General features: G+C 40.0%; 1 protein-coding gene across 5 annotated transcripts in view; it reads right to left on the bottom strand.

Moving 5' to 3' along the window:
* Positions 1-20868: 20868 nt before the first annotated feature.
* The window catches only part of EYA1 (EYA transcriptional coactivator and phosphatase 1), a 164410-nt gene continuing 160441 nt past the window's right edge, over positions 20869-24837 (bottom strand). For all 5 annotated transcript variants that reach the window (XM_058528875.1, XM_058528874.1, XM_058528873.1 and 2 more), the window contains one exon: positions 20869-22879. In XM_058528875.1, the coding sequence (XP_058384858.1) occupies positions 22799-22879 (81 nt within the window). In that variant the 3' untranslated portion in view covers positions 20869-22798. The remainder of the gene's footprint in view (positions 22880-24837) is intronic.

A 24837-nucleotide genomic window follows, 5' to 3' on the forward strand; every position in this document is an offset into this window, starting at 1 on the left:
AAAGTAATCAAAACAGCGTGGTACTGGCATAAAGACAGAAGTACAGACCAACGGAATAGAATAGAGAACCCAGGAATAAACCCTTGCATATATGGTCAAATGATTTTCAGCAAGGGAACCAAGACTATTCAATAGAGAAAGGACAGTCTTTTCAACAAATAGTGCTGGGGAAATGGATATCCACATGCAAAAGAATGAAGTTGGACCCTAATCTAACACCATATACAAAAATTAACTCAAAATGGATCAAAGAGTTAAACGTTAAAGTTAAAATTATAAAACTCTTAGAAGAAAACAGAGGAAAAGCTTCATGACATTGGATGTGGCAATGAGACTGTGTTTTATGTTTTAGTGGAGAAGAGCAGTTAAGTTGGGGGCTGGTGTCGGAGACTTGGGTTTGAACTCAAGACCACCACTCCCTACTTGTGTGATCTTAAGCACCTTATCTATCCTCTCCAGGTCTCAGCTTTCTCATCTGTAAAAAGATGACAGTAATAGAATGATAGTGGAAATTGGATAAATTAACGCATGTAAAGGGCTTAGCCCAGTGCCTGGCATATGGCTTACTATCAGCCATTACTATCCATTTGGGGGAAGTGGGTGGGTGGGAAGAAAAGCATAATAGGGTAGTTAAGTAGGTAGGTTTTGGAGTCAAATTTTCTAGGGTCATATCCTAGTTCTATCATGTATCATCTCTGTGACTTCAAGCAAGTGCTTTACATTTCTGTAACTGGGGACTTTTTTCTTTTTTATTCTGAACAATGGAATTAATAATAGTATTCATTTTATAAAGTTTTAAGGATCAAATGAAGTAATCCCCTTGTCCAGCTCTTAGAAAAGTAGTTAGCACTCCCCAGTGTTAGTTCTTACAGCTGCTACAGTGCTTGGTACAGCATCTGGCAAATAGTACATGCTTGTGTAATGAACTATCATGCTTCCCTAAACAATGACATTTAGGAAATGTGTTTGATGACATGGGTAAATTCTAATCATAAATTGTCATGAAAGCAAGATAAAAAGTTGAATATGCAATTTGATCTCAACTATGTAAGAAAAAAAGCAGACAGAAAGGGTTGAAAAGAAACTTGTTGACATAGTAACAGTGGTCATGCTCTGGATGGAAAAATCAAGCATGGCTTTATTGTTTCTTTAGATTTTTGTGTACTTTTCAAAATTTCTACCATGAGCATGTACTTTTACCATTGGAAAATATTAAAATTCAATTAACAAAGCTGGAAAGAGTGACAACAGTCAATGCTATCTGGGCACACTGGCTTCTAAGAGTAGATAGCAATCACCAGAATAGTGAGAAGACCATGGCCTTGAGGAGGTGGGACATAGACAATCCTCCTCTTTACTGCCCCTGTGTGTGTCCGAGTGTGTGTGTACCTTGTTTCCCAGGGAGTTTGAGATCTCCTCAAGGGCATGGGCTCTTTGCCAGCCAATCTCCCATGCTTTCTTTCTAATTTAGGATCTAGTACAGATATCCAAGGTCTACACACATAGATATTCACTGAGTACATGGCAAAAAGGTACATGGTATTGGTGGTGGAAAGAGAGGTTCAAGTGAAGGCTACCATAGCAGGGGGCTGGCCTGCCTGGGTGACCCAATGTTCTTCCACCTCACAGACTGGGCAGATGCAGGAGAAAGCAGAGATCATGGAAAATCAGAAAACTTCACCCCTTGGACTGGGTGTGGCCCTCACAACACCCAGCTTCAGGGAAGAAATTACCTCTTTGCAGAAGACATGGTGTTCGAGCTGAATCTTGGCTAAATCTAGTGATTTGAAAATAGGGAAAATTTTATTTAAAAATTAAAATAGCTTTAAATTATTTTAGATATATCATTTGCTCATTGGAAACTTCAGAAAATAAAGACATAATCAAGAAGTTAAAATACTTCAAAATTCCACCATTCTAATGATTATCACTGTATATATATATTCGTCTAAATCTTTTACCACGCGTGCGTGCGTGTGTGTGTGTATACACACTGTTTGTACCTATATTTTATTTTTCCTTGACTAAACAATATATTGTGGACCGCTTTCTAGGACTACAGGTATAGCTCTATATTATTCGTTTAATGGTTGCATAGTATTTCATTGCATAGATGTACTTTAATTTTTTTAAATCAGTTCTAACATGTGCTGTGTGTTGGAGATGCAGTGGGTGCTTACCCTCATAGAATCAAGGAGCTAGAGGGGACTTTAGGCAATTAAACCAACACAAAGTATGCTAAGTGTGATGTGGAGGAAATAGAAGGTTCTCCTAGAACGCAGAGACAGAAGTCTCCAGTTTATAGGCACATAGGACTTCTATATTTCTCATCAAGCATTCATTTTTTTATTGAGGTATAATTAACATATAGCATTATATTAATTTCAGGTATACAACAGGATGATTCCATATTTGTAGGTATTGCAAAATTATCACCACAATAAGTCTAGTTAACATCCAATACCATACATAGTTAAATTTTTTTTCTTATGATGAGAGCTTTTAAGAACTGCTCTCTGAGCCACTTTCAAATATGCAATAAAATACTATTAACTCTAGTCACCATGCTATACATTACATCCCCATGACTTACTGACTCTATAACTGAAAATTAGTACCTTTTTGATCCTTCACCCACTTCACCAAACTCCCAGTCCCTGCCTCTGGCAACTATCAATCTGTTCTCTGTATCTATGAGCTCTTTTTTTTTAGATTCCATATATAAATGAGATTATGAAGTATTTATCTTTCTCTGTCTGATTTATTTAATTTACATAATGCCCTCAAAGTGCATCCATGTCGCAAATGGGCAAGATTTCACTTTTTTATGTCTGAATAATATTCCATTGTGTGTATACACTATATTATCTTTATCCATTCATGCGTTGATGGACATTTAGGTTATTTCCATGTCTTGGCTATTGTAAACAATGCTGCAATGAATATGGGGGAGCATATATATTTTTGAATTAGTGTTTTCATTTTCGTCGAGTAAATACCCAGAAGTGGAATTGCTGGATCATATGGTAGTTCTATTTTTAATTTTTCGAGGACCCTCCATAATGTTTTCCATAGTGGCTGCACCAATTTACATTCCCACCAACAGTGCACAAGGGTTCCCATTTCTCCACATCCTTGCCAACACTTTTTGTTTCTTGTCTTTTTGATAATAGCCATTCTAACAGGTATGAGGTGATATCTCATTCTGGTTTGATTTGCATTTCCCTGATGATTAGTGATGTTGAGCACATTTTCATGTACCTGTTGGCCATCTGTATATCTTCTTTGGAAAAATGTCTATTCAGTCCTTTGCCAATTTTTTAATTGGATTGTTTGGGGTGTTTGCTGCTATTGAGTTGTACGAGTTCTTTATATCCTTTGGATATTGAACCCTTATCAGATATATGATTTGCAATTATCTTCTCCCATTCAGTAGGTTACCTTTTCATTTTGCTGATGGTTTTCGTTGCTGTGCAGAAGCTTTTTAGTTTGATATAATCCCACATGTTTATTTTTTATTTTGTTGTTTTTGCTTTTGGTGCCAAATCCAAAAAATCATCACCAAGACCAATGTCAAGGAGCTTATCATCTACGTTTTCTTCTAGAAGTTACATGGTTTCAGGTCTTACATTTAAGTCTTTAACCCATTTTGAGTGAATTTTTTTGTATGGTATAAGATAGTGGTCCAGTTTCATTCTTTTGCACGTGGCTGTCCAGTTTTCCCAACACCATTTGTTGAAGAGGCTGTCCTTTCCCTATTATATATTCTTGGCTCATTTGTTGTAAATTAATTAACCATATACACGTGGGTTTATTTCTGGGGTCTCTATTCTGTTACATTGATCTATGTGTCTGTTTTTATGCCAATACCATTCTGTTTTGATTACTATAGCTTTGTAGTATATTTTGAAATCAGGGAGCATGATGCCTTTAGCTTTGTTCTTCTTTCTCAAGATTGCTTTGGCTATTCAGGCTCTTTTGTGGTTCCATACAAATTATAGGATTGTTTGCTCTATTTCTGTGAAAAATGTCATTGGAATTTTGATGGAGATTATATTGTACCTTTAGATTGCTTTGAGTATTGCTTCTTCCAATCCATGAGCATGGAATATCTTTCCATATATTTATTTGTGTCTTCAATTTTTTTCCGCTGTCTTATAGTTTTTGATGTACAGATCTTTCACTTCCTTGGTTAAATTTATTCCTAGATATTTTATTCTTTTTGTTGCAATTGTAAATGGGAGTGTTTTCTTAATTTCCCTTTCTGATAGATCACTATTAGTGTATAGAAACACAATGGCTTTTTGTATATTAATTTTGTAGTCTTCAACTTTACTGAATTAGTTTATTAGTTCTAACAGTTTGTTGGTGGAGTCTTTAGGGTTTTTATATATAATATCATGTCATCTGTAAATAGTGACAGTTTTACTTCTTCCTTTCCAATTTGGATGCCTTTTATTTTTTTTTCTTGCCTCATTGCTCTGGCTAGGACTTCCAATACAATGTTGAATAAAAGTAGTGAGAGTGGGCATCCTTGTCTTGTTCCTGATCTTAAAGGAAAAGCTTTCAGCTTTTTGCCGTAGAGTATGATATTAGCTGTGGGCTTGTCATATATGGCCTTTATTATGTTGAGACATATTCCCTCTACACCCACTTTATTGAGAATTTTTATCAAAAATGGATGTTGAATTTTGTCAATGCTTTTTCTGTGTCTACTGAGATGATCATATGATTTTTATCTTTCATTTTGTTAATGTAGTGAATCACACTGATTGATTTGCAAATATCGAACCATCCTTGCATCCCCAGAATAAATCCCACTTGATCATCATGGTGTATGATCCTTTTAATGTACTGTTGAATTTGGTTTACTAATATTTTGTTGATGATTTTTGCATCCATGTTTATCAGTGATATTCGCCTATAATTTTCTTGTGGCATCCTTGTCTGTTTTTGATATCAGGGTAATTCTGGCCTCATAAAATGAGTTTGAAACTGTTCCTTCACTTTCTTTTTTTGGAAGAGTTTGAGAAGAATTGGTATTAATTCTTCTTTGAATGTTTGGTAGAATTCACCAGTGAAGGGATCTGGTCCTGGACTTTTGTTTGTTGGAAGGTTTTTGATTACTGATTCAATAGCCTTACTAGTAATTGGTCTGTTCAGATTTTCTGTTCCTTCATTATTCAGTCTTGATAGGTTATATGTTTCTAGGAATTTATCCATTTCTTCTAGGTTGTTAAATTTGTTGGCATGTAATTGTTCATAGTAGTATCTTATGATTTTTTTGTATCTCTGTGGTATTAGTTGTAACACCTCCTCTTTAATTTCTGACTTTATTTATTTGAGTGCTTTCCCTTTTTTTCTTGGTGAGTCTAACTACAGGTTTGTCAATTTTATTTATCTTTTCAAAAACCAGCTCTTAGTTTCATTGATCTTTTCTCTTGTCTTTTTAGATTCCATTTCCTTTATTTCCATTCTGATTTTGTTATTTTCTTCATTCTATTAACTTTGTGCTTCATTTTTCCTTCTTTTTCTAGTTCCTTGAGGTGCAATTTAGGTTTTCTATGTGAAATTTTCCCTGTTTCATAATGTAGGCATTTACTGCTATGAACTTCTCTCTTAAAACCGCTTTTTGCTGCATCCCCTAAATTTTGGTATGTTGTATTTCCATTTTCATTTGTCTCAAGGTATTTTTTGATTTCTTCTTTGACCCATTGGTTGTTCAGTAGTATGTTGTTTAATCTCCACATATTTGTGAATTTTCTGGTTTTCTTCTCGTAATTGATTTCTACTTTCATACTGTTGTGGTTGGAGAAGATGCTTGATATGATTCCAGTCTTCTTAAGTTTATTAAGACTTGTTTTGTGGCCTAACATATGATCTATCCTGGTGAATGTTCCATGTGCCCTTGAGAAGAATGTGTATTCTGTTGCTTTGGGATGGAATGTTCTGTATATATCTAGTAAGTCCATTTGGTCTAACATATTGTTTAAGGCCAATGTTCCTTATTGATTTTCCGTCTGGATGATCTATCTGCTGATGTAAGTGGGATAATTAAAGTCCCCTACTATTATTGTGTTGCTGTCTATTCCTCCCTTTCGGTCTGTTAGTATTTGCTTTATATATTTAGGTGCTTCTATATTGGGTGCATAAGTATTTACAACTGTTATATTCTCTTACTGGATTGACCCCTTTATCATTATGTAATGCCCTTTGTTTCTTATTACAGTCTTTGTTTAAAGTCTATTTTGTCTAATATAAGTATAGCTACCCCAGCTTTCTTTTGGTTTCCATTTGTATGGAATATCTTTTCCCATCCCTTCACTTTCAGTCTGTGTTTTTCCTTAGATCTGTAGTGTGTCTCTTGTAGGCAGACTATAGATGGGTCTTGTTCTTTTTATTTTTTTATCCATTTAGCCACTCTATGTCTTTTGATTGGAGAACTTAGTCCATTTATATTTAAAGTAATTATTGATAGGTATGCACTTATTGCCATTTTGTTAATTGTTTTCTGGCTGTTTTGTAGTCCCTCTCTCTTCCTTTCTTCTTCTCTTGCTCTCTTCCTTTGTGGTTTGACAACTTCCTTTAGTGGTATGCTTAGATTTCTTTCTCTTTATCTTTTGTGTATCTAATATAGGTTTTTGCTTTGTGGTTACCATGAGGATTACATATAACAACTTACATTTATAACAGTCCATTTTAAGTTGATTACAACTTAAGATTGAAGGCATTCTAAAGCTCTACATTTTTACTCTACCCCATTGTTTTCTATTTTTGATGTCACATTTTGTATCCTTTTTATCTTCTGTATACCTTAACCAACTATTATGGTTATAGTTATTTTTACTATTTTTGTCTTTTAACCTTCATACTAGCTTTATAAGTGGATTATAATTGATTAATCCACTACCTTTACTATATATTTAACTTTACCAGTGAGATTTATACTTTCATAGATTTTCTTGTTACTAATTAGTGTCATTTCTTTTCAGCTTGAAGAAGTCCCTGTAACATTTCTTGTAAGGCTGGTTTAGTGATGATGGCTCCATTAGTTTTTGCTTTTCTGGAAAACTATTTATCTCTCTTTCAATTCTGAATGATAACTTTGCTGGGGAGAGTATTTGTTGGCAGTTTTTTTCTTTCAGCACTTTGAATATTGTGCCGCTCCCTTCTGGGCTGCAAAGTTTCTATTGAAAAATCTGCTGATAGTCATATGGAGGTTCCCTTGTATGTAACAAGTTATTTTTCTCTTGCTGCTTTTAAAATTCTGTCCTTTTCTTTAACTTTTAGCATTTTAATTATAATGTATCTTGGTGTGTGGGTCTCTTTGGGTTCATAGTCTATGGAACTCTCTGGGCTTCCTGGATCTGGGTGTCTGTTTCCTTCCCCAGGTTAGGGAAGTTTTAAGCCATTATTTTTTCAAATAAGTTTTCTATCCCTTTCTCTCTCTCTTCTCCTTCTGGGACCCCTGTAATGTGAATGTTAGTCTGCTTAATGTTGTCCTATAAATCCCTTAAGCTATCTTCACTTTTTTTCATTCTTTTTATTTTTGCTGCTCTGATTGGGTGAGTTCCACTGCCCTGTCTTTGAGTTCACTGATCCTTTCTTTTGCATCATCTAGTCTGATGTTGAACCCCTCTAGTGTATTTTTCAGTTCAGTTATTGTATTCTTCAGCTCTTTAACTTCTATTTGGTGTTTTATTATATTTTCTATCTCTTTGTAGAAGTTTTCACTGTGTTCATCCATTCTTCTCTTGAGTTTGGTGAGCATCTTTATGACCATTATTGCAAACTCTTTATCAGGTAAATTATCTCCATTTCATTAAGGTTTTTTCCTGAGGTTTTATTTTTTTCTTTCATTTGGAAGATATTCTTCTATTTTTTATTTTGCTTGACTCTCTAGGTTGGTTCCTATGTATTAGATAAAACAGCTGCCTCTCTCAGTCTTAAAGGAGAGGCCTTGTGTAGGAAATGCACCTTATCATTCAACCCTGCCCTAGCTCTTGGTTGTCTCTCAAACCTTTGTGATTGTCTAAACAGCCTAGTTTATTTTTAATGGCTCCCAGTAGTTGAGGATGTTCTAAGACCTGTCAGTAGCCCAAAGGGGAGGAGGACTCAGTCAGCACCTAGATTCAGGCTGATGAGAAGCCACACCCTCAGACAGCAGCTTTTAAAGTATGCAAATATATATAGTCCTGTGGGACTGAAAGTATAAGCTCCACTAGCTGCCACAGCCAGGTGATATAGAGGTGTCCCCAGGATGGCAGTTGCAAAAATTAGGGCTCCAGACAAGTGTATAAGCTCCTTTCTGGATGATACCAGTAAGCTGTAGCAAGGCAGACGGATAGTGCAAAGATGGCATCCACCAGCTTATGTTCCCTGAGAGCCCCTCCATTGGCCTCTAGATGTGTGCGAAACCTGAAGCTTGCCACTGAGGCCAAAGCTCCAGGACAAGCAAATAGGCCTTTTTCACAGAACAACTGGGGATATCTTTCTGTCTGCCATATGTGCAGCACCCTGGGAGTGGCAGCCAAGAACTATCTTTCTAATTGTTACAGTCCTGTGGGACCAAGGAACACAAGCACCCCTGGCACCAGAGCCAAGTGATCAAGGGGCATCCCCTGGGCAGCAGCTGCAAAAACTGGGGCATCAGATGTAAAATCCAGGGCACCATATGCAGTAAAATCTCCCCTCCAGGAGATACTGGTGCTCTACAGTATGGTAGAGGAAGAGTGCAAACGTGGTGTCCACTGGCTGGAATGAGGCAGAAGGAGAGCGCAGTGATGGTGCTCGACACCCAGCAAGCCCCAGATGTGTGTTAAATTGGATGCCTGCCCCTCAGGCCAATGCTTTAAGATTAGCAAATGAGCATCTCTTGAAAGTCTGGCTGTCTCTCCATCAGCTGCCTCTGTGCTGAGCCCTCGTGTGGGTGAGTCCACATGAGAGCTCCTTAAGTGACCCATCACTAAAGCCTGTGGGTCTCATGGACGCAGGCCCATTGGTTTCCAAAGCTAGATGTTTTGAGGACTTGTCTCTTAGGTGCAAGTTTTAAAAATTGGGGTGCCTGATGAGGGTTCAAACCCTTCACTCATCGGAAAGAAGCTCTGAGTTTTGAGTTCCCCCAATTGTGCTGAGGATGTCGTTCATGGTGAGATTGCGTCCCAGCCTCTCCTACCTTCTTTGATGTGGGCCTTGTCTCATTCACTTGATGTGTAGGAGTCACTCAGCCAGTTTTTAGTTTCTTTTCAGAGGGAGTTGTTCCATATGTAGCTGCAGATTCAGTGTCTCTGTGGGAGAAGGGGAGTTAAGGATCCTCCTATGTTGCCATTTTGAATTGGAACCCAAGCATTCATTTTTATGCTCTGGCCATGATTATCCCAGCCAGGTAATCATTTTTGCTCCCCATTGTGTCCTCAGTGCCTGGCACAACTTCTGGTGAATAAATAAATCAATTAATAATATTCTTCTGAATAAATTCCCAGAAATGGAATTATAGCAGATTATTGAAATCTGATACTAGCATATTTAATATACAGAGGATACCAAAGAAAAATGAAACAAGGAATGAATCAGAGAGAGTTTTTTTTGGTAACATATAAATGTACCTGTTGGTCTACAATATAAATCAGTAGCACTTTCAACAGATACTTCCACATATTTACCATGTGATGTGCTAGATACTCTGGTGGTATAGGAAGTGGGGCACGATTCCTGCTCCAATAAGTTTAAAATGTTCAGTAGGGGGTTAAGAAATATATTTGTGAAAACCAGTCATTGATTCTCAAGGCAACAGGTAATACTAAATAAATGGCATATAGAGTACCTTCCTCAGTAATTCAGAGGAGTGCAGCATAATCCAATTTAGTAGACATTGTCAAACCATTTTACAAAGAGGCTGTATTAATTTATACTTCCACTAGTACTAAGTACATGTATTATTTTTCTTTTTCCTTTCAGCCATTCTGGTGGTATGTGAAGGTTTCACATTATTGTTTTAATATGCATTTCTCTGACAACCAGTGATGTTGAGCAACCTTTTCTATGTTTACCAGCCAGTTGGATATCCTCCTATACAAAGTATTTGTTCAAATCCTTTGCCCATTTTTTATCTTGGGATTTCTTGTTTTTCCATATTGATTTGTAGGAGTTCTTCATTTATTCTCTGTATGAGTACTTTGTCAGATATATGTATTGCAAATACCTTTTCCCACTCTGGCTTGCCCTTTCACTCTCTCTCTCTCTTTTTTTTTTTTTGGTGAGGAAGATTAGCCCTGAGCTAACATCTGTGGCCAATTCTCCTCTTTTTGCTGAGGAAGATTGGCCCAGAGCTAACATCCATGCCAATCTTCCTCTATTTTATGTGGGACGCCTGCCACAGCATAGCTTGATAAGTTGTGCATCGGTCCATGCCCAGGATCCGATCCTGCAAACCCTGGGCTGCCAAAGTGGAGCGTGTGAACTTAACCACTACACCACTGGGCGGGACCACCCTTTCACTCTCTTAATGGTGTGTTTTGATGAGCAGAACATCTTAATTTTAATATAGTCTAATTTATCATTTTAAAAATGATTGATGCTTTTGGTGTCCTCTTAATAAATCTCCATTCATCTGAAGGTCATAAAGATATTTTCATATTTATTTTTCTAATATCTTTATTATTTTACATTTGAACCTACAATCTGTCGGGATTTTATTTTTATGTATGCTGAGAGGTAGGGGTCAAGATCCATTTTTTTCCCAAATGGAAATACAATTGATCAGCACCATTTATTGAAAAGGCCATGTTTTCACCACTGTACTGTACTCTCATCCTAGTCATCAGTGACAGTGTATTTGTAGTTCCATTCTTCATCTCTTTCCATTTTTCTTTCTGTCCTTCTAGTGCCAATACCACACTAATTGCTATAGCTTTGTGATCAGTGTTGACATCTGGTTGTATGAGTCTTCCTGCTGATTGTTTTAAGGAATCAGCTTCTGTTCTCTCTCTCTGTCTCTCTCTCTCTTCCTGGACTTTGATTGGGATTACATTCAATCCACAGATCAATTTGAGGAGAATTGACATGTTTGTAATACATGTCTTCTATTTCATGAACATGGTATATCCTTCCATTTATTTAGGACTTCTTCAATTTCTGTCAACAATGTTCCTTAGTTTTCAGATTTTAGTTGCAATTAGATGATACACTATTTGATGTTCAGCTTGTGCTTAGATCAGTGGGTCCAAGAGCTGGCAAATATTAGAATTCCCTGTAGAGTTTTTAAATAATATAAACCTCCAGACCTTACCTCAGAACTGCTGCATCAGGATCCCTGGTATTAGGGATCTGGGAGTCTAAAAAGCCTTCCAGAATCCACAAAACTTTTGGTGGAAATATAAAAGTGGTGCAGTCTTTCTTTTTGCAGAACAATTGGCAAATTTTATTGCATTTAAATATTCATACCTGTTGACTTTGCAATTAAATGTCTAGGAAATTAACATATGAATTATTTGTGCACATTTATAAGTACATATATAAAAGAATGCTTATTACAGCATAGTTTGTAAAGGGAAATTATAGCAAACTACCTCAATTTCTATCAGTGAAAGAGGTATGCTACTTACATATAGTAAGCAGAATACTAGGAATACTAGGCAGCTATTGAAAGTGAAGAACTACATCTATAAGTACTAAAGTAGATAGATAAGGTAGTCAAAATTTTAAAAAATCAAGAAGCAGAAAATTAGGTAAAATAAGCCAATATGGTTAAACATACACATGCACACACACATTACACACAAACGTGTACATACATAAAGGCAGTCACATGACTGTATCTTCTGGGAAATCTGAAGCTTCTCTGCTTCCTGTCATCCCTTTCTCCCTAAATCCAATAAATGATCAGTAGGATAATCAGTGAGTTAGAGTCAAGCCATATGAAAACCAGGATGATTGTAGCAGAAATAGTTGGGGTTGTTGCTTATGAAATATCCAACATTGGGATGTAAGAGCCCAGTGGGATGAATTCCAAATAGTTTCTAAGGAGACTGATGGGAAAGAATTGGTTGGTTCATTGTACATTTATTTGGTGGCAGGTTGAGAACAAAAATCCTTTTTTAAATTTACAAATTTCTGTTTATAATAAGTAGGCATGACTTAGAGTACATAAACTTTTCTTTTTTGCCATGTTAATGTCTTTTAAGTGTACGATTTAGTGGCATAAAGTACATTCAAAATATTGTGCAACCATCACTATTGTCCATCTCTAGAACTTTTACATCATCCCAAACAGAAACTCTGTACCCATTAAACAATAACTCCCCATTCCTCTCTGCCCTCAGACCTTGGTAACCTCTATTTTACTTTCTATGAATTTGAATTTGCCTAGGCTAGGTACCTCATACAACATTAGAATCATACTACATTTGTTTTTTTGTGTCTGTCTTCTTTCACTTAGCACAATGATTTCAACATTAACCCATTATTGTAGCATGTACATAAACATTTTAAAACAAATAATAAGTTTGGGGACAAAATTCCCATGTTTGATTTAGTGTATAACTGTAGAGGAAGAAGACAAATCCTCTACCCTCTGGGTCATTCTGGCTGGTGTACGAATTAAATTGACATGAGACAGAACAACAGGAGAAAATCAAACAAAGATTTATAACATGTATACATGGGAGAGACTCAGGAAAACTGAGCAACTCAACAAAATGGCGGAGGATCGCATCTTAAATACTATCTTCAGCTAAAAACAAATGAGGATGCTGGCGGTAGTGGTTTGGGACTTCAAAGGGGAGGAAGGCAATTCACATGGAAATGGAAAACAGAACTTTGATAAGAATGGGCTTAGCAAGGACCCTCCCAGTCTATCAATACCCAGAGTTATCTATGGTGATGGCCCATCCTGGGGACAGGCCTTTTATCTTAAATTCTTTTAGCCAGTTAGGCGGAAGGCCAAAGTTTCTTTCAGAGTCTTTTGTTCATAAAAATAATCAAGCCAAGGCAAAGAGAACACCTTGGCATGGCCAGTGCTGATCCCTCATATAGCCATATGTGGAATTCCTGAATTATATGACTTTCTAAAGTATGAATGATGCTGTCACTTCAGCCCTTCTCCCTTCAGGCTCCTATGAGAGGCTGTCAGTTCTGCCCATAACCTCCTCAAAGGCCCAGCTTAGACATCAATTCCTCCATGAAGTTTTCCTAGACATTCCAGACAGACATATTTCCCATTTTCTGAATGTTTTCAGCTATGCCCAAAGTCATGTTTTAATCCATCTACAAAATTTTTGTTTTGATTCATAATTTACAAAGTTTTAGATTCCCACAATCAACTTTTCCCAATATCAGGATATCTGGCTTCTCTTAAAAACTAGGAAACCTGACACCCCGAGCCAGCATTCCCAGGTGACAACAACTGTTTAGAGTTGAGGAGCAGCTGTCCATGTTGTAGGGCCACGTTCCTTTCTGTCTGACACGGTCCCCACTACTTTTTGGTGCCTCCTTCATTCTGAGGATGAAAGCCTATTGCTGAGTACAATATACTTGTTCTGATGTTTTTCTTACAGTGTAGAAATACTTTTCTGAAATCCTGTCACTATCAAAAGAGGAATTTTTTTTTTTTTTACTAAATGAGAGGGCCCTGGGATTCCTAGTCTGGGCCTGTATCATTCACTCATTTATATTACTTACTGGGTTCTGTTGTCGTTTGAGTTTGCAACCCTTGGTGAACTTAATCCTGGGCATTTATGTGCATGGCACATCTCTTGGTAGTCTATGAATTTGTAGTGTATGAATGTGTAGAAAGCACTCCATAAATGGTTATAAATGACTATCTTGTCATCCCACATCATGCTTAATTTTTATGGCAACTTTAAGGCTCCGTTTCTGAAACTGTTAGACATTATCTGCTTTTCCCCCAGCTACATTCTTCTTTCATTTTTTCTTCTGTGAAACTCCCACTTGTTCTTCACAGGACAGATTAAGGTTCTCTGAGGAGTCGTCCCAAATATAGCACCTCCCCGTCACTCTGCACCTGAAGCCTTCAGCACATCCTGCTCCTTACTGAGGAGGTCCACATCACCCACTCACTGCCTTTATCTTTGCAGCACCCCTTTCCCCACCTGGAGAAACATGAAATTCTCAGGGCACAGACCCTGTCAGCACCTAACACAGGGCTGGGCACATAGTGGGTCTTCAGTACGTGTTGAAAGATTACATGTCTATTTTTTCAGCGTCTAACTTTCTTTAAAGTCTGTTGATCTAAGGCTGTTTGGAGCAGTCTGTTGTTTTTCCTGATTCCTGCATTTTCCTTTGTTTTTCATGGAACACGTAGCACCGATTTCCTGTAAGGCTTTGCAAATAAATATCAGGGTCAGGGGCTGGAAGCATTTCTGGAGCTTTCGTGGCACCTCTTTATTCCACTGGGCCAAGAAATGCTTTCAACCCCAGAGGGCAGAAGTTTTTCAAAACAAGACTGTTCCAATAAGGGCGTGTGCTTCCTCTGTCAACTTGTTCCCCACTCGCTTGCATTTTAACTACTTTGGGAAGAATGGAAATTCTGCAAAACCTTTGGTATTTTTGAACTACTAAGTAAGCTAGGTGATGGGGCCTGTGGTGATTTCTCAGTGAGAGGTTCCTACAGACAGGAGCATGGGGAAGCCGTGAAAGAGGTCCTTTCTGAAGAGCCAGGGGAGGGGGCAGGGCCTCCTCCCGCTCAGACCCCCTTCCCCCTTCCTCCTCCTCCCCAGAGGCTGTCTGGACGTGTGTTCACTGGAACTTTGAACTCTGCGACTGTGGGGGCGCCTGTCCAGGCCTCCAGCACATCAGGGTAGAGCAAGTGTGTGTGTGTGTGTGGGGGGGTCCTGTTCAATGGTTTAGTCGTTTCTAATGCCTAGGTTGACATAACAAACCTTCCCCCTCTCCTCGCCCACACTCTTTGTCTTGGTTTTTCTTCTCTTTCTTCCTTTTCTTTCCCTCCTCTTCAACACTTTGCCATTTGTCTGAGGTGGGCTCTGTGCTTGTAAACAAGGATGTGCAAAAGGATGTGCAAGGGACACCCTCAAAGGGGTCTTGCATTAAGGACTTAGGAGCAGCCTCTGGGTGCTTGGTTCATCTTGAAGGATGCAGCGTCCCTTAAAGGAGATGCGAGGAGTGAGTGTTTGTGGGGACCCATGTCCTCCTGGTGAAACTACAAAGGCCCTTCCTGGGATCATGGAAGTTAGGCCTGGGTACCCCTCTTCCCCCCACTACCACCTCCAGGTTATGTTTTTAGACGGTGGATAATAAAGACCTTCATGGGGAGGGTTTAGCTTCTTTAAAATCTCCTTCCACCAGCCCCCCTTCCCCCAATTTGAAACGGAAAAGTGACATTTCTCAATTATATGTAAAGGGCTTCAAACTGATTACTGCACTTTCTGGAACCATCAGAGAAACCAGGTCACTATTCTTGCTCCTCAAAACAGTTCACTGCAACACACACACACACACACACACACACACACACACACACACACACGTTCGGTGATATATAAAATTAGTTCCAAAGACAGCAAAGGCTTCCAGTTCTGGGTTAGAGAGAATATTTAGAACAGACCAACACCTTCCCCTCAGCTGTAAATTCTGACTTCATTATATACAACTTTGTACACGGCTGGATCCAGCCAGATCCTTTCTAGTGTTGGATGGAGAATCGGGGAGCAAGAGGATGTTGGAAGCCCACCCCACCCACTCATGACTAGCTCTGCCTCTGCCTCTACCTCTGATGGGCTATGTCAGTTTCATGTTTCTATCTCCAGGGCTGCCCTAGGACAGACCCTCCTTATATCTTGCTTGGATTATTGCAGCCACCTCCCATATGTCTCCCAGCCTGCAATTACTATACATTTCTCTCTCATTAATCTGGGGAAGGACTAAGTTTAGGAGCCTATCAGCATCTTATTCTTTTTATTTCATCTAGGCCAATGAAAGTGTCACCCCCTCAATGAGACTTCTCCTGTTTCTCCAGCCAACATTTGTTGTTGTATCTTCTGGGCTTGCATCACAAATTAAAATTCTTTGCGACTTTTGCCCCCATAGATTGTAGGTGTCCTTGCAATCCAGTGAGGCTCTCATCAATCTAGTGAGGCCCTTTATCACGTACCTCTGTTTCCCCGCTAATGGCCAGCCCGTTAGTGACATCCACAGTAGGAACTCCCCAGATGTTGGAAAGGAATTGAGTTGGGGTCACATGGATTTCGGGGGCATAGGCATGGCCAAGTGGGAATCAGAAGGGACTGGAAAGGAAAGGCAAAGAGCTGGAAAGCACACTTCCCAAATTGCCCAGCCCTGCGGGGTGACTAACAATGGAGGTCTTGGTCACATACCTGGTTGGCACAAAGCAATGGCTCCTTACCTTGGCTGCTGCTCCAGCCCCATCCCAGACAAGTCAATTAGAATCTCTGGAGCAGGGCTCAAGCACCCAGTGATTTCAATGGGCAGCCAACTGAGAACCCCTGGCATAAGGAAATTAGAACTTGCAGGGACCTCCTTTCTTTTATGCAGTTACACAGAGGTCAGTGCAGAGTCCTGCGCAACAGACAGCAGACAGAGGGAGGGAGTGATGAAGGTGAATTGGTGGATAGGACCAACGTGGAAGACATTGGGTAGCTTATCTCCTTTTACACCTGGTATACACCCTGTCCTGTACGGGCCTTAGAGCTTTATGTCAAGCCGGAAGAGAGACTTCAATTTCAGCTAACTGGAGGAAATCCATTTCCAGGGTTGTCTGTCTAGCTACTGTCCCAAGCAGCAAACTCCCCCAGTCAAACCAGCCCACAAAACCAGAACAGAACCGCCATGCAGTTGTGTCGTCACACACTCAGTGACTCCAGGCGTATCCTGTTCTCTTCGAAGGCTTTCCTCTGACAGGGCATCCGTTTTTCTTCTGTTGCCAATAAAAATCCCCAGCACTGTTCTTTCTCCTCCGCTTCCTTCTACTGCTTCTGACAGAGTTTGCCAGTTAGCCGAGGTCAGGATTTCCTTTTTACAAACAACCTGCTTTCAGTCAGCGGGGCCAAAGGTTTCCTAAATTACAAAGCCTTTCATTTCTTCTGCCACAAGTTATCCTGTCAGTTTGTATAATTGCACAGAATGGAGAGAAATGGAAACATCCTGAGACACGCAGAAATAAAGAAGGGCTTTTACTAACTCTGTCCTTTTGGATTGTCAAAAAACTATCCCGAGTTGGATGGACAGGATTATTCCAGCCGAGGCTTTTCTAGCTACCTATGTATGGGTGTATTCCCGCATCTGGAAGGAAATTTCTTACAGGTCGTAAGGGACCACAATGTCCGGGGCATCATCTTTACATTCTGTTAAACAAATGGCCTCCTTTATGTTCATCTGAATTGGGAAACATCCATGTCATATTCAAATGTTTTAAAAAGCAAATTTGAAAGTTATTACAAAATGTGTGTGTATTTTGACATTCGTAAATACTGATTGGAAGAGAAATTTTAAACCAACCTCTGGAAGGATGACATAGCACGAAGGAGCTAAGGTTAAAAAAAAAATTCAGACATCACTGGACAATTGTACTAACTGTGGACAGGATGTGAAATACGTCTTGAAAATGGCAGGGCTGCGGAAGCACCCCCTGTGAATGGTGATAGAGCAGGGAGGCAAGCCAGCTTTCACGACCCGAGCTCGTGATCTGTTCACGATTCTGTGTTGTATCCAAGAGTTGGTTGGGGTCGTGACACTGCCTTATTTGGCTGTGACCTCTCAGGCAAAGCATTTAACCCAAGTTTTGTAATCTGTAAAATCAGAGGGGCTCCACTAGACACTACTTAGACCTAACATTTTAAGTCTAGCTTAGTGTAGAATCACCGCCCCCGTGAAAAGTTCCAGGCTGTGTGTCTAATGCGGGAGCCTGAATGAAATTTCTCTTCCTTTGCTTTCTCCCGTGAAAGGGGAATGGTCATGCTCATGTATAAAAAAAGCACTATGCCTGAAGCCTTACTCTGAGAGGAAGGACAGTTAAAGCCCCTACCCCTCTGCTGGCAAGTCCCTCGCCGCCGCCCCCCTCTCCTGCCCACTCCGACCCACACTCTCTGCGCTCCAGTCCCATAGCCATGTGGCTCATCTTCCCTTGCCACACTCCTTCCACACAAGGCCTCTCTCGTGTTCTTCCTTCTCCCCGCTCTCCTCAGGCCAACTCCAGCCCTAAGGTCTCAGCTCAGACATCAGTCCTTCAGGGAAGTGTTTCCTGAAGAGGCTGCCCCACCTCTCAGTCCATCAATACTTCTCTTGAAGCCTGCTTCGTCACTGTAATTAATTCTTTTCTAATAGCCATTGTCCAAATGCTTGAGGCCAGGGACTAGACTGCCTTTTTCATCTTGTTTCCTAGACGAGGCCAGAATCATTCATTGCCCTTATGAACGGTCTGTGCAGTCAAGGAGCTGGTTCTCTAGTTGGGGAGGAAAAATATATGTGAATACTTAGCCAGCATAATAATAGGCAGCATTAAATAATATGCCAAGCAGCGTCCAAGTACTTTGTATATGTTAACTCACTTTGTCCTCATAATAACTCTCTGAAGTAGAAATTGTTGTTATCCCAATTTTACAGATAAGGAAACTAAGGCACAGAGAAGATAAATAACTGGGCTAGCAAGGACAGGGAGGCTGGGATTAGAACCCAGGCAGGCTGCCTGCAGAGGCCAGGCTCTTAACCATTAGGCCACACCATCTTACAGTGGGGGTGAGACCCCTTACTTTGGAGGTGTCCAGATTCCTCTTGTGTCTCACCACTCCCCCATCCAACCCATTAGCAAGTCCTGTCATTGCTATTACTAAAAATAAACCCAGGTTTCCGTTTCCCCATCCTAATCTGGATCTGGCCATTGCTCGCCTGGACCGCCCTACTAGCCTAGTAACTTGTTTCCCTGCTTCCCTTCTTGTCCTTCTACAACCCACTCTCCACCCAGCAGCAGAGCCATCATTTCTGAGTATATAGATCGCGTCACACCCCCGTGTAAACCCCTCAGTGGCTCCCAATTCCATTTAGAATAGCATCCAAATCCCTTACCTTCAGCTCAAGGCTTCCCAGTCTCTGTTCTTTTCCAAAGTCATTTCTTCTTGGACCCATGGGTGTGATTTCCACTCCTGGAACACAATAAATACAAGTATTCTCCTCTGAGGACCTTCGCTGTTTGCCCCCGATCTTCACATGCTGCCTACTTCTTAGCAGTTGGTCTCAGTTCAAACGTGTCGCCTCTGTCCATTCTTTCCAAGGAAGCTCATGCCCTGTCACTTACCCATATTCCCTGTTGCAATTTTTCATAAAGAACGTTTCCGACGGAATGTATCTTATTCATTCAGTAATTCATTTCTGGTCTGTTTCCACCTACTCCAATGTAAACTTCATCCTCAGGAGCAGGATAGGTGCTGCTATCCTCAGCACCTAGGGCAATGCACCCCATGGCAGGGGCCCCGCCAGTCTTTATTGAAGGGAATAATATGAACTGCCAATAAGCCTATGGACATTAGGTGGGAGAAATTCAAGAGAAGGAGCAGACACTGTGTGCCACGATGGGAAAGAAGGCTCTGCAAAGAAGGCACTGGAGCTGCACATGGTTCGGGTGGACTGAGAGCCAGGGAAGTCGATGGGAGTGCTTTGAACGAAGATGAGGTAGGATGCTTACGGGCTGCTGGGTCCATTAAAGAGCCCAGGTAATGTGTACTGAAGGTTTGTTCATAACAGTGATGACAGCTAATTTTGGGGAGAATGTAGAGACTGTATTTAGAAACTCTAGAATGCCAGGTAAAAAAATCTGGGCTCAGGCTGGCCTGGTGGCGCAGCCGTTAAGTGCGCACACTCCGCTGTGGCTGCCCTGGGGGTTCAGATCCCGGGTGCGCATCGACGCACCCCTTGTCAGGGCATGCTGTGGCAGCATCCCATATAAAGTGGAGGAAGATGGGCACGGATGCTAGCCCAGGGCCAGTCTTCCTCAGCAAAAAGAGGAGGATTGGCAGATGTTAGCTCAAGGCTGATCTTCCTCACACACACAAAAAATCTGGGCTCTAATCTATGGTCAAATGGGAGCCCTTTAAACATTTTGGCCAGCGGGTATCAAGTTAGGGTGATGTGTTAGAAAATTCATCATTTGAGGGTTTGTCCTTCATTTTGCCTATTTTTCAAACTTTCTTTACCTAGGAACTAAAAATTCCTCCGCTCCCCACCTCTGCCTCTCTTTAAAGACTTTGCCCAAACTTTTTTCATTCTTGGGGTGTCTGAGTATGCTCAGACACTTCATTACTCAAGCTGCTTGGCCCGGTGTGTGCATGTGAAAAATGATCTTCACGGGCCTAATAAATGAGTCAGACAACTGCATGTGTGATTCTTACATGTTTGTATGTATGAATGCTGTGTTTCTAAGATTAAATCCCAGGGGAAAGTAAGTTGTGCTGTTTTATAGCTCTCTGTCGGTGATTGATCTGGCCAAATCTTAGAGGTATATGTTGTAGGTGTTCTTTATAGATGAAACTGCTTTATATATATTGTCCCTCGGATATTGAAGTGGCTAAATCTATGCTCTGCCATCCAAGACACTTGATGCTGAATTCTGTTCCATCGTAGATGAATTTTTTGAGTGAGGGTCCAGTTTATACAGCTCTGGAGGAAGTAAAGAGCTTTTCCATCCTTCTGTTCATACAGTGATCAGAGAAACAGCTGTCACTCTTCTAGTTTAGTCCCCTCAAGGACTGATAAAGCCATTACTACAATTGCTTCATACAAGTTCCTTTTGTTGGACGACGAGCATTCTAATGCAACCAAGATCCTGCTCTTTCTTGTAAGCAAGAGCTCGAGAAGACAATACTGACACTCAAAAAGCTTACGGGACTTCACAAATCAATTTTATTAATTTAAACAGGAAATTAATGAAGAAAAATTCTGTACACAATTGTGGACACCACACACCTTTATACAGTAAGGTCAAGATAAGACTTTGTCTTGTCAATCTTCAGAGGACAAAAATGAAAGATGAAAAGGCTAAAAAATTGTCAACTTTCTGCTTGCTTCAAGCAAAAAAGAAAAACGGATTCAGTTGGGCTAATTTAAACAATTTGGAGAATTCACAACTGACTAATTCTAGCAGCAACATAAACTTCAGAAAAGCAGAGAGTAGCTCATTAGCTACTTTGGGTCAAAGCTGGTGTTTCTTTTTTCCCCAATGTAATATTAAAAATTCATTCGAAAAGTAATTTCATGAGAATAGAAGGCTTAGACGACAGAAACTAGAGCCCAGACAAACTGATCAATTTTGGAGAAACTTTCTTATGGTCTAACAAAAGTGACAGTTTTTATTTCCCACATTTATGCTTGTCATGTAATACATAACGGAGGTGAAGAGTAACATTATTTCCTCGGTGATGATGGCTGTGCCATGTCCACTGCCAGCAATGAACTTTCCTGGGAGCGCAGGGAGAGAGTGTGGAGGGAAACAGAAGGAACCTGAAAGTAGGTGTAATGCAAAGTTGTGATTTCCAGAGATGTGGTAATGTCCTTCTTTATCTAAACAAGAAAATGCACACACTATAATCTGAGCACATGAAAACTCTGCTTTGCTAGTCTCCAACTCATGAACCATTTTATTAATAAAATATATCTATCATCTACATTCTTTCTGTGGGAAGAAGCATTTGAATAATCATTTTTTTCCAAATAGTTACATATAATACATTAGTGTTGAAAATGAAAAAGTGAGGTTGTAAGAGGACTTTTTTTTTTCCCAAATCATTTAAGACACTGTTGTGTTATTTTACCAAGGCCCTCCAAACAGCATAAAAAAAGAATTGACAGGAAAAGAAAATTTGGAAAACAGAATCCTATTGACACTTGACATCCATGCTTTTGGTCTTGACACCATTATCCAAAAAAAAAATCCATTATCTACATATTTATACCCAGTACTTTGATAAGGCACTGCACAAGTCTGTGCACATACTGCCTCATACTTCACTATCAAGGCATTGCTACCTTTTAATATCATTTTCCTAAACAATATGTAAAAGAATCATCCATTATTACAAATTTACACCAAAAATTCTTTCTGTACATGATTGTCTCAGTGATGTACATATTATATGTTTAAATTAGACATACTTAAACTACTTTGCAATGTGCTAAAATTCAAAGTACTTGCTGTGTCGTGAGGCAAAGGCCTTTAATCGCTTATTTCTTATGCTATTGTCTCTTCAATTATTTGATGTCAAAAGTCTGTTCGAGTGAATTGTATGGTACTTGAATTATACCTCAATAAAGCTGTTTTTTAAAAAAGTCTGTTCATAAATAAGTAGAGATGTACAGATTACCCTGGGTATGAGACACCAAAAAGTAAACCTTCTTTACAAGAAAATTCCCCCACTGGTATTCAGGAAACACATTTCAGTCTTCGTTGTGCAAACAAGTTTGCTGTATTGGAGAAGCTGTTTATGTCACATTGAAGATGCTAACAACTTAAGCGTTTGCAGGTCCTTTCTTCACAGGTTTGAACCATGTAGTTAATGTGGCGAAGACACATTACGCTGTGCTAGAACATTCTCATGGCTTATTTTCATTGGATTCACAGTACTAGAGTCAACAGCTGTTCTGAAGAAATAGATGTGGTCCTTCATGTACCACAAGGGCAGACGTGAAGACCAACAGCAGCCGTGCGTCAATATGTTGAAATCACTAAGTTGGGTAGTCCGGCGCTGACTCGAGACTCAGGCCTGCTGGATTTGTTCCTGGTCACTGGGCAGTTGTGTGGTTTCAAAGTGCTGTGTGGCTGTTACAGGTACTCCAGTTCCAAGGCATGATGGAGGGCCATGAGGTCCGAGTGACTGGAGATCCTCCAGAAGGGCATGGCATGCTGCGAAAGGGGCAGACATATGGTGAGGACAGAGAACGCTCCCAGTGCACGCCCTTAACACTGCTCTTGAAATCCACTACAATGCTCATCTCTTTTCAGTATCATGAAACAGGCCAGTTAAGATCTTAACATTACATCTGTTTAAAACGAAAATTCAAACTTAATCCTCCCCTAAGAATACTGGACTGCATTTAAAAATGTAATCTGGGGCCAGTCCCGTGGCTTAGCGGTTAAGTGCACGCGCTCCACTACTGGTGGCCTGGGTTCGGATCTAGCTTAAATGATAGGAGTGTTTGAGACTAATAGGAGAATTTGGCATGGAAGTCAATGAGGGGTTTTTTGGAGGATTATCGTAGAAGCTACGATTTGGATGTAGATCACGTAACTGTTACTTTCTGGGAATGTAAACTATTAAGTTACTTATTAACAATGTCTTTGTCTCATGTAATCTGCTAAAAGCTTATTCCACAGTCCAATATCATATGTAGACCTTCCTGGACTCTCTACTATCTTGGAGTATCTCTAGATCTTTGTTACCCTTCAAAAACAGAATAGTCCAGAACTGAGTACTAGAGATCTCTTTTCAAATTTTTAGGATGATCCACTTGGCAACTTTAGACTATAAAAATAGACTGTACTATTTTGCATTCATGAATGAATGAATTTTTTGAGTTTACAGGCATGATGTAGAAGATCATCTCTCCTTGCCTGCCCTCTCATAGTCTGTGGGTGAGGAGTAAAAATGTACAACAATCATGAGTGTTTACCTGTGAGTTACAATAGGGGTAGGAAGGGGCCAGTTCCCATTGCCTGGGGATCTGGGGCAACACTTGATAAGAGGAGGTAATAGTTGAGCTGGGTATGAAAGGATGACCATTCAGAAGAGCACACACTTAATGGCTGTGTGTGCGTGTTGGGGGCAGAGGATAAAGAAGAAATCCATTATTAGGATACTGGCTGTGTGTAAGAGAATGACATGGTTGGTGGCGTGATGGGCTACAGGAGCCAAATGGTGCAGGGCCTGCTAAGCCCTGTTAAGAAGTTTATTAATAATAATGATAGGGGCCGGCCCCGTGGCTTAGCAGTTAAGTGCGCGCGCTCCGCTACTGGCGGCCCTGGTTCAGATCCCGGGCGCGCACCGACACACTGCTTCTCCGGCCATGCTGAGGCTGCGTCCCACATACAGCAACTAGAAGGATGTGCAGCTATGACATACAACTATCTACTGGGGCTTTGGGGGAAAAATAAGTAAATAAAAAAAACTGAAAAAAAAATGATAGGTAGGATTCATTGAGTATTGTGTCAGGCATTGTCCTAAGAACTTTACACAGTCTCTCTCATTTAAGCCTCTCTATAACCTCAGAGACAGATAAGTATTATTATCATTATTTTCCTGGTGAAAAACTGAGGCTTAGAGAAGGAGTAGAGAGGTTTAAATAATAGCTGGTGAGGAGTGAACCCAAGATTCATACCAGGTCTGGTCTGAATTTGGAGCCCACATGCTGTCATGCCTCCTAACTGTTCTCCTGGCTTTCTTATTCAGCCATGTAAACTATCAGCACCATAGCACACTTCAAACACACACATTTCCTTCCATGCCCTGTTGGGTAAGGGACACTGAAAAAATTGCGTTACTATGATACATAGATCGAGTTTGAAAAATAATCAATTACAATATAGAAAGCTTTCCTTCTTTTCCTCTGACTAGAATAGAAACCTATGCGTATTGTGAAACATTTGTAAAATGTAGAACTGTACAAAGAAATACAAATCACTTCTAACCCTACTACCCAGGCAACCTCCGTAAATATTTTTCTATGTTTCATATACGGACATATCTGAAATTTTGCATGTACAGTACATACAATTCAGCATCCTGCCCATTTTACTACTCAATCTCAAGTCCATTTTAACACATCGTTTTTAAGGAAAATCATTCACTCATTATTTTAAAAGTT

The sequence above is a fragment of the Diceros bicornis genome, chromosome 33 (assembly GCF_020826845.1).
Source record: "Diceros bicornis minor isolate mBicDic1 chromosome 33, mDicBic1.mat.cur, whole genome shotgun sequence".
Classification (NCBI taxonomy): domain Eukaryota; kingdom Metazoa; phylum Chordata; class Mammalia; order Perissodactyla; family Rhinocerotidae; genus Diceros; species Diceros bicornis.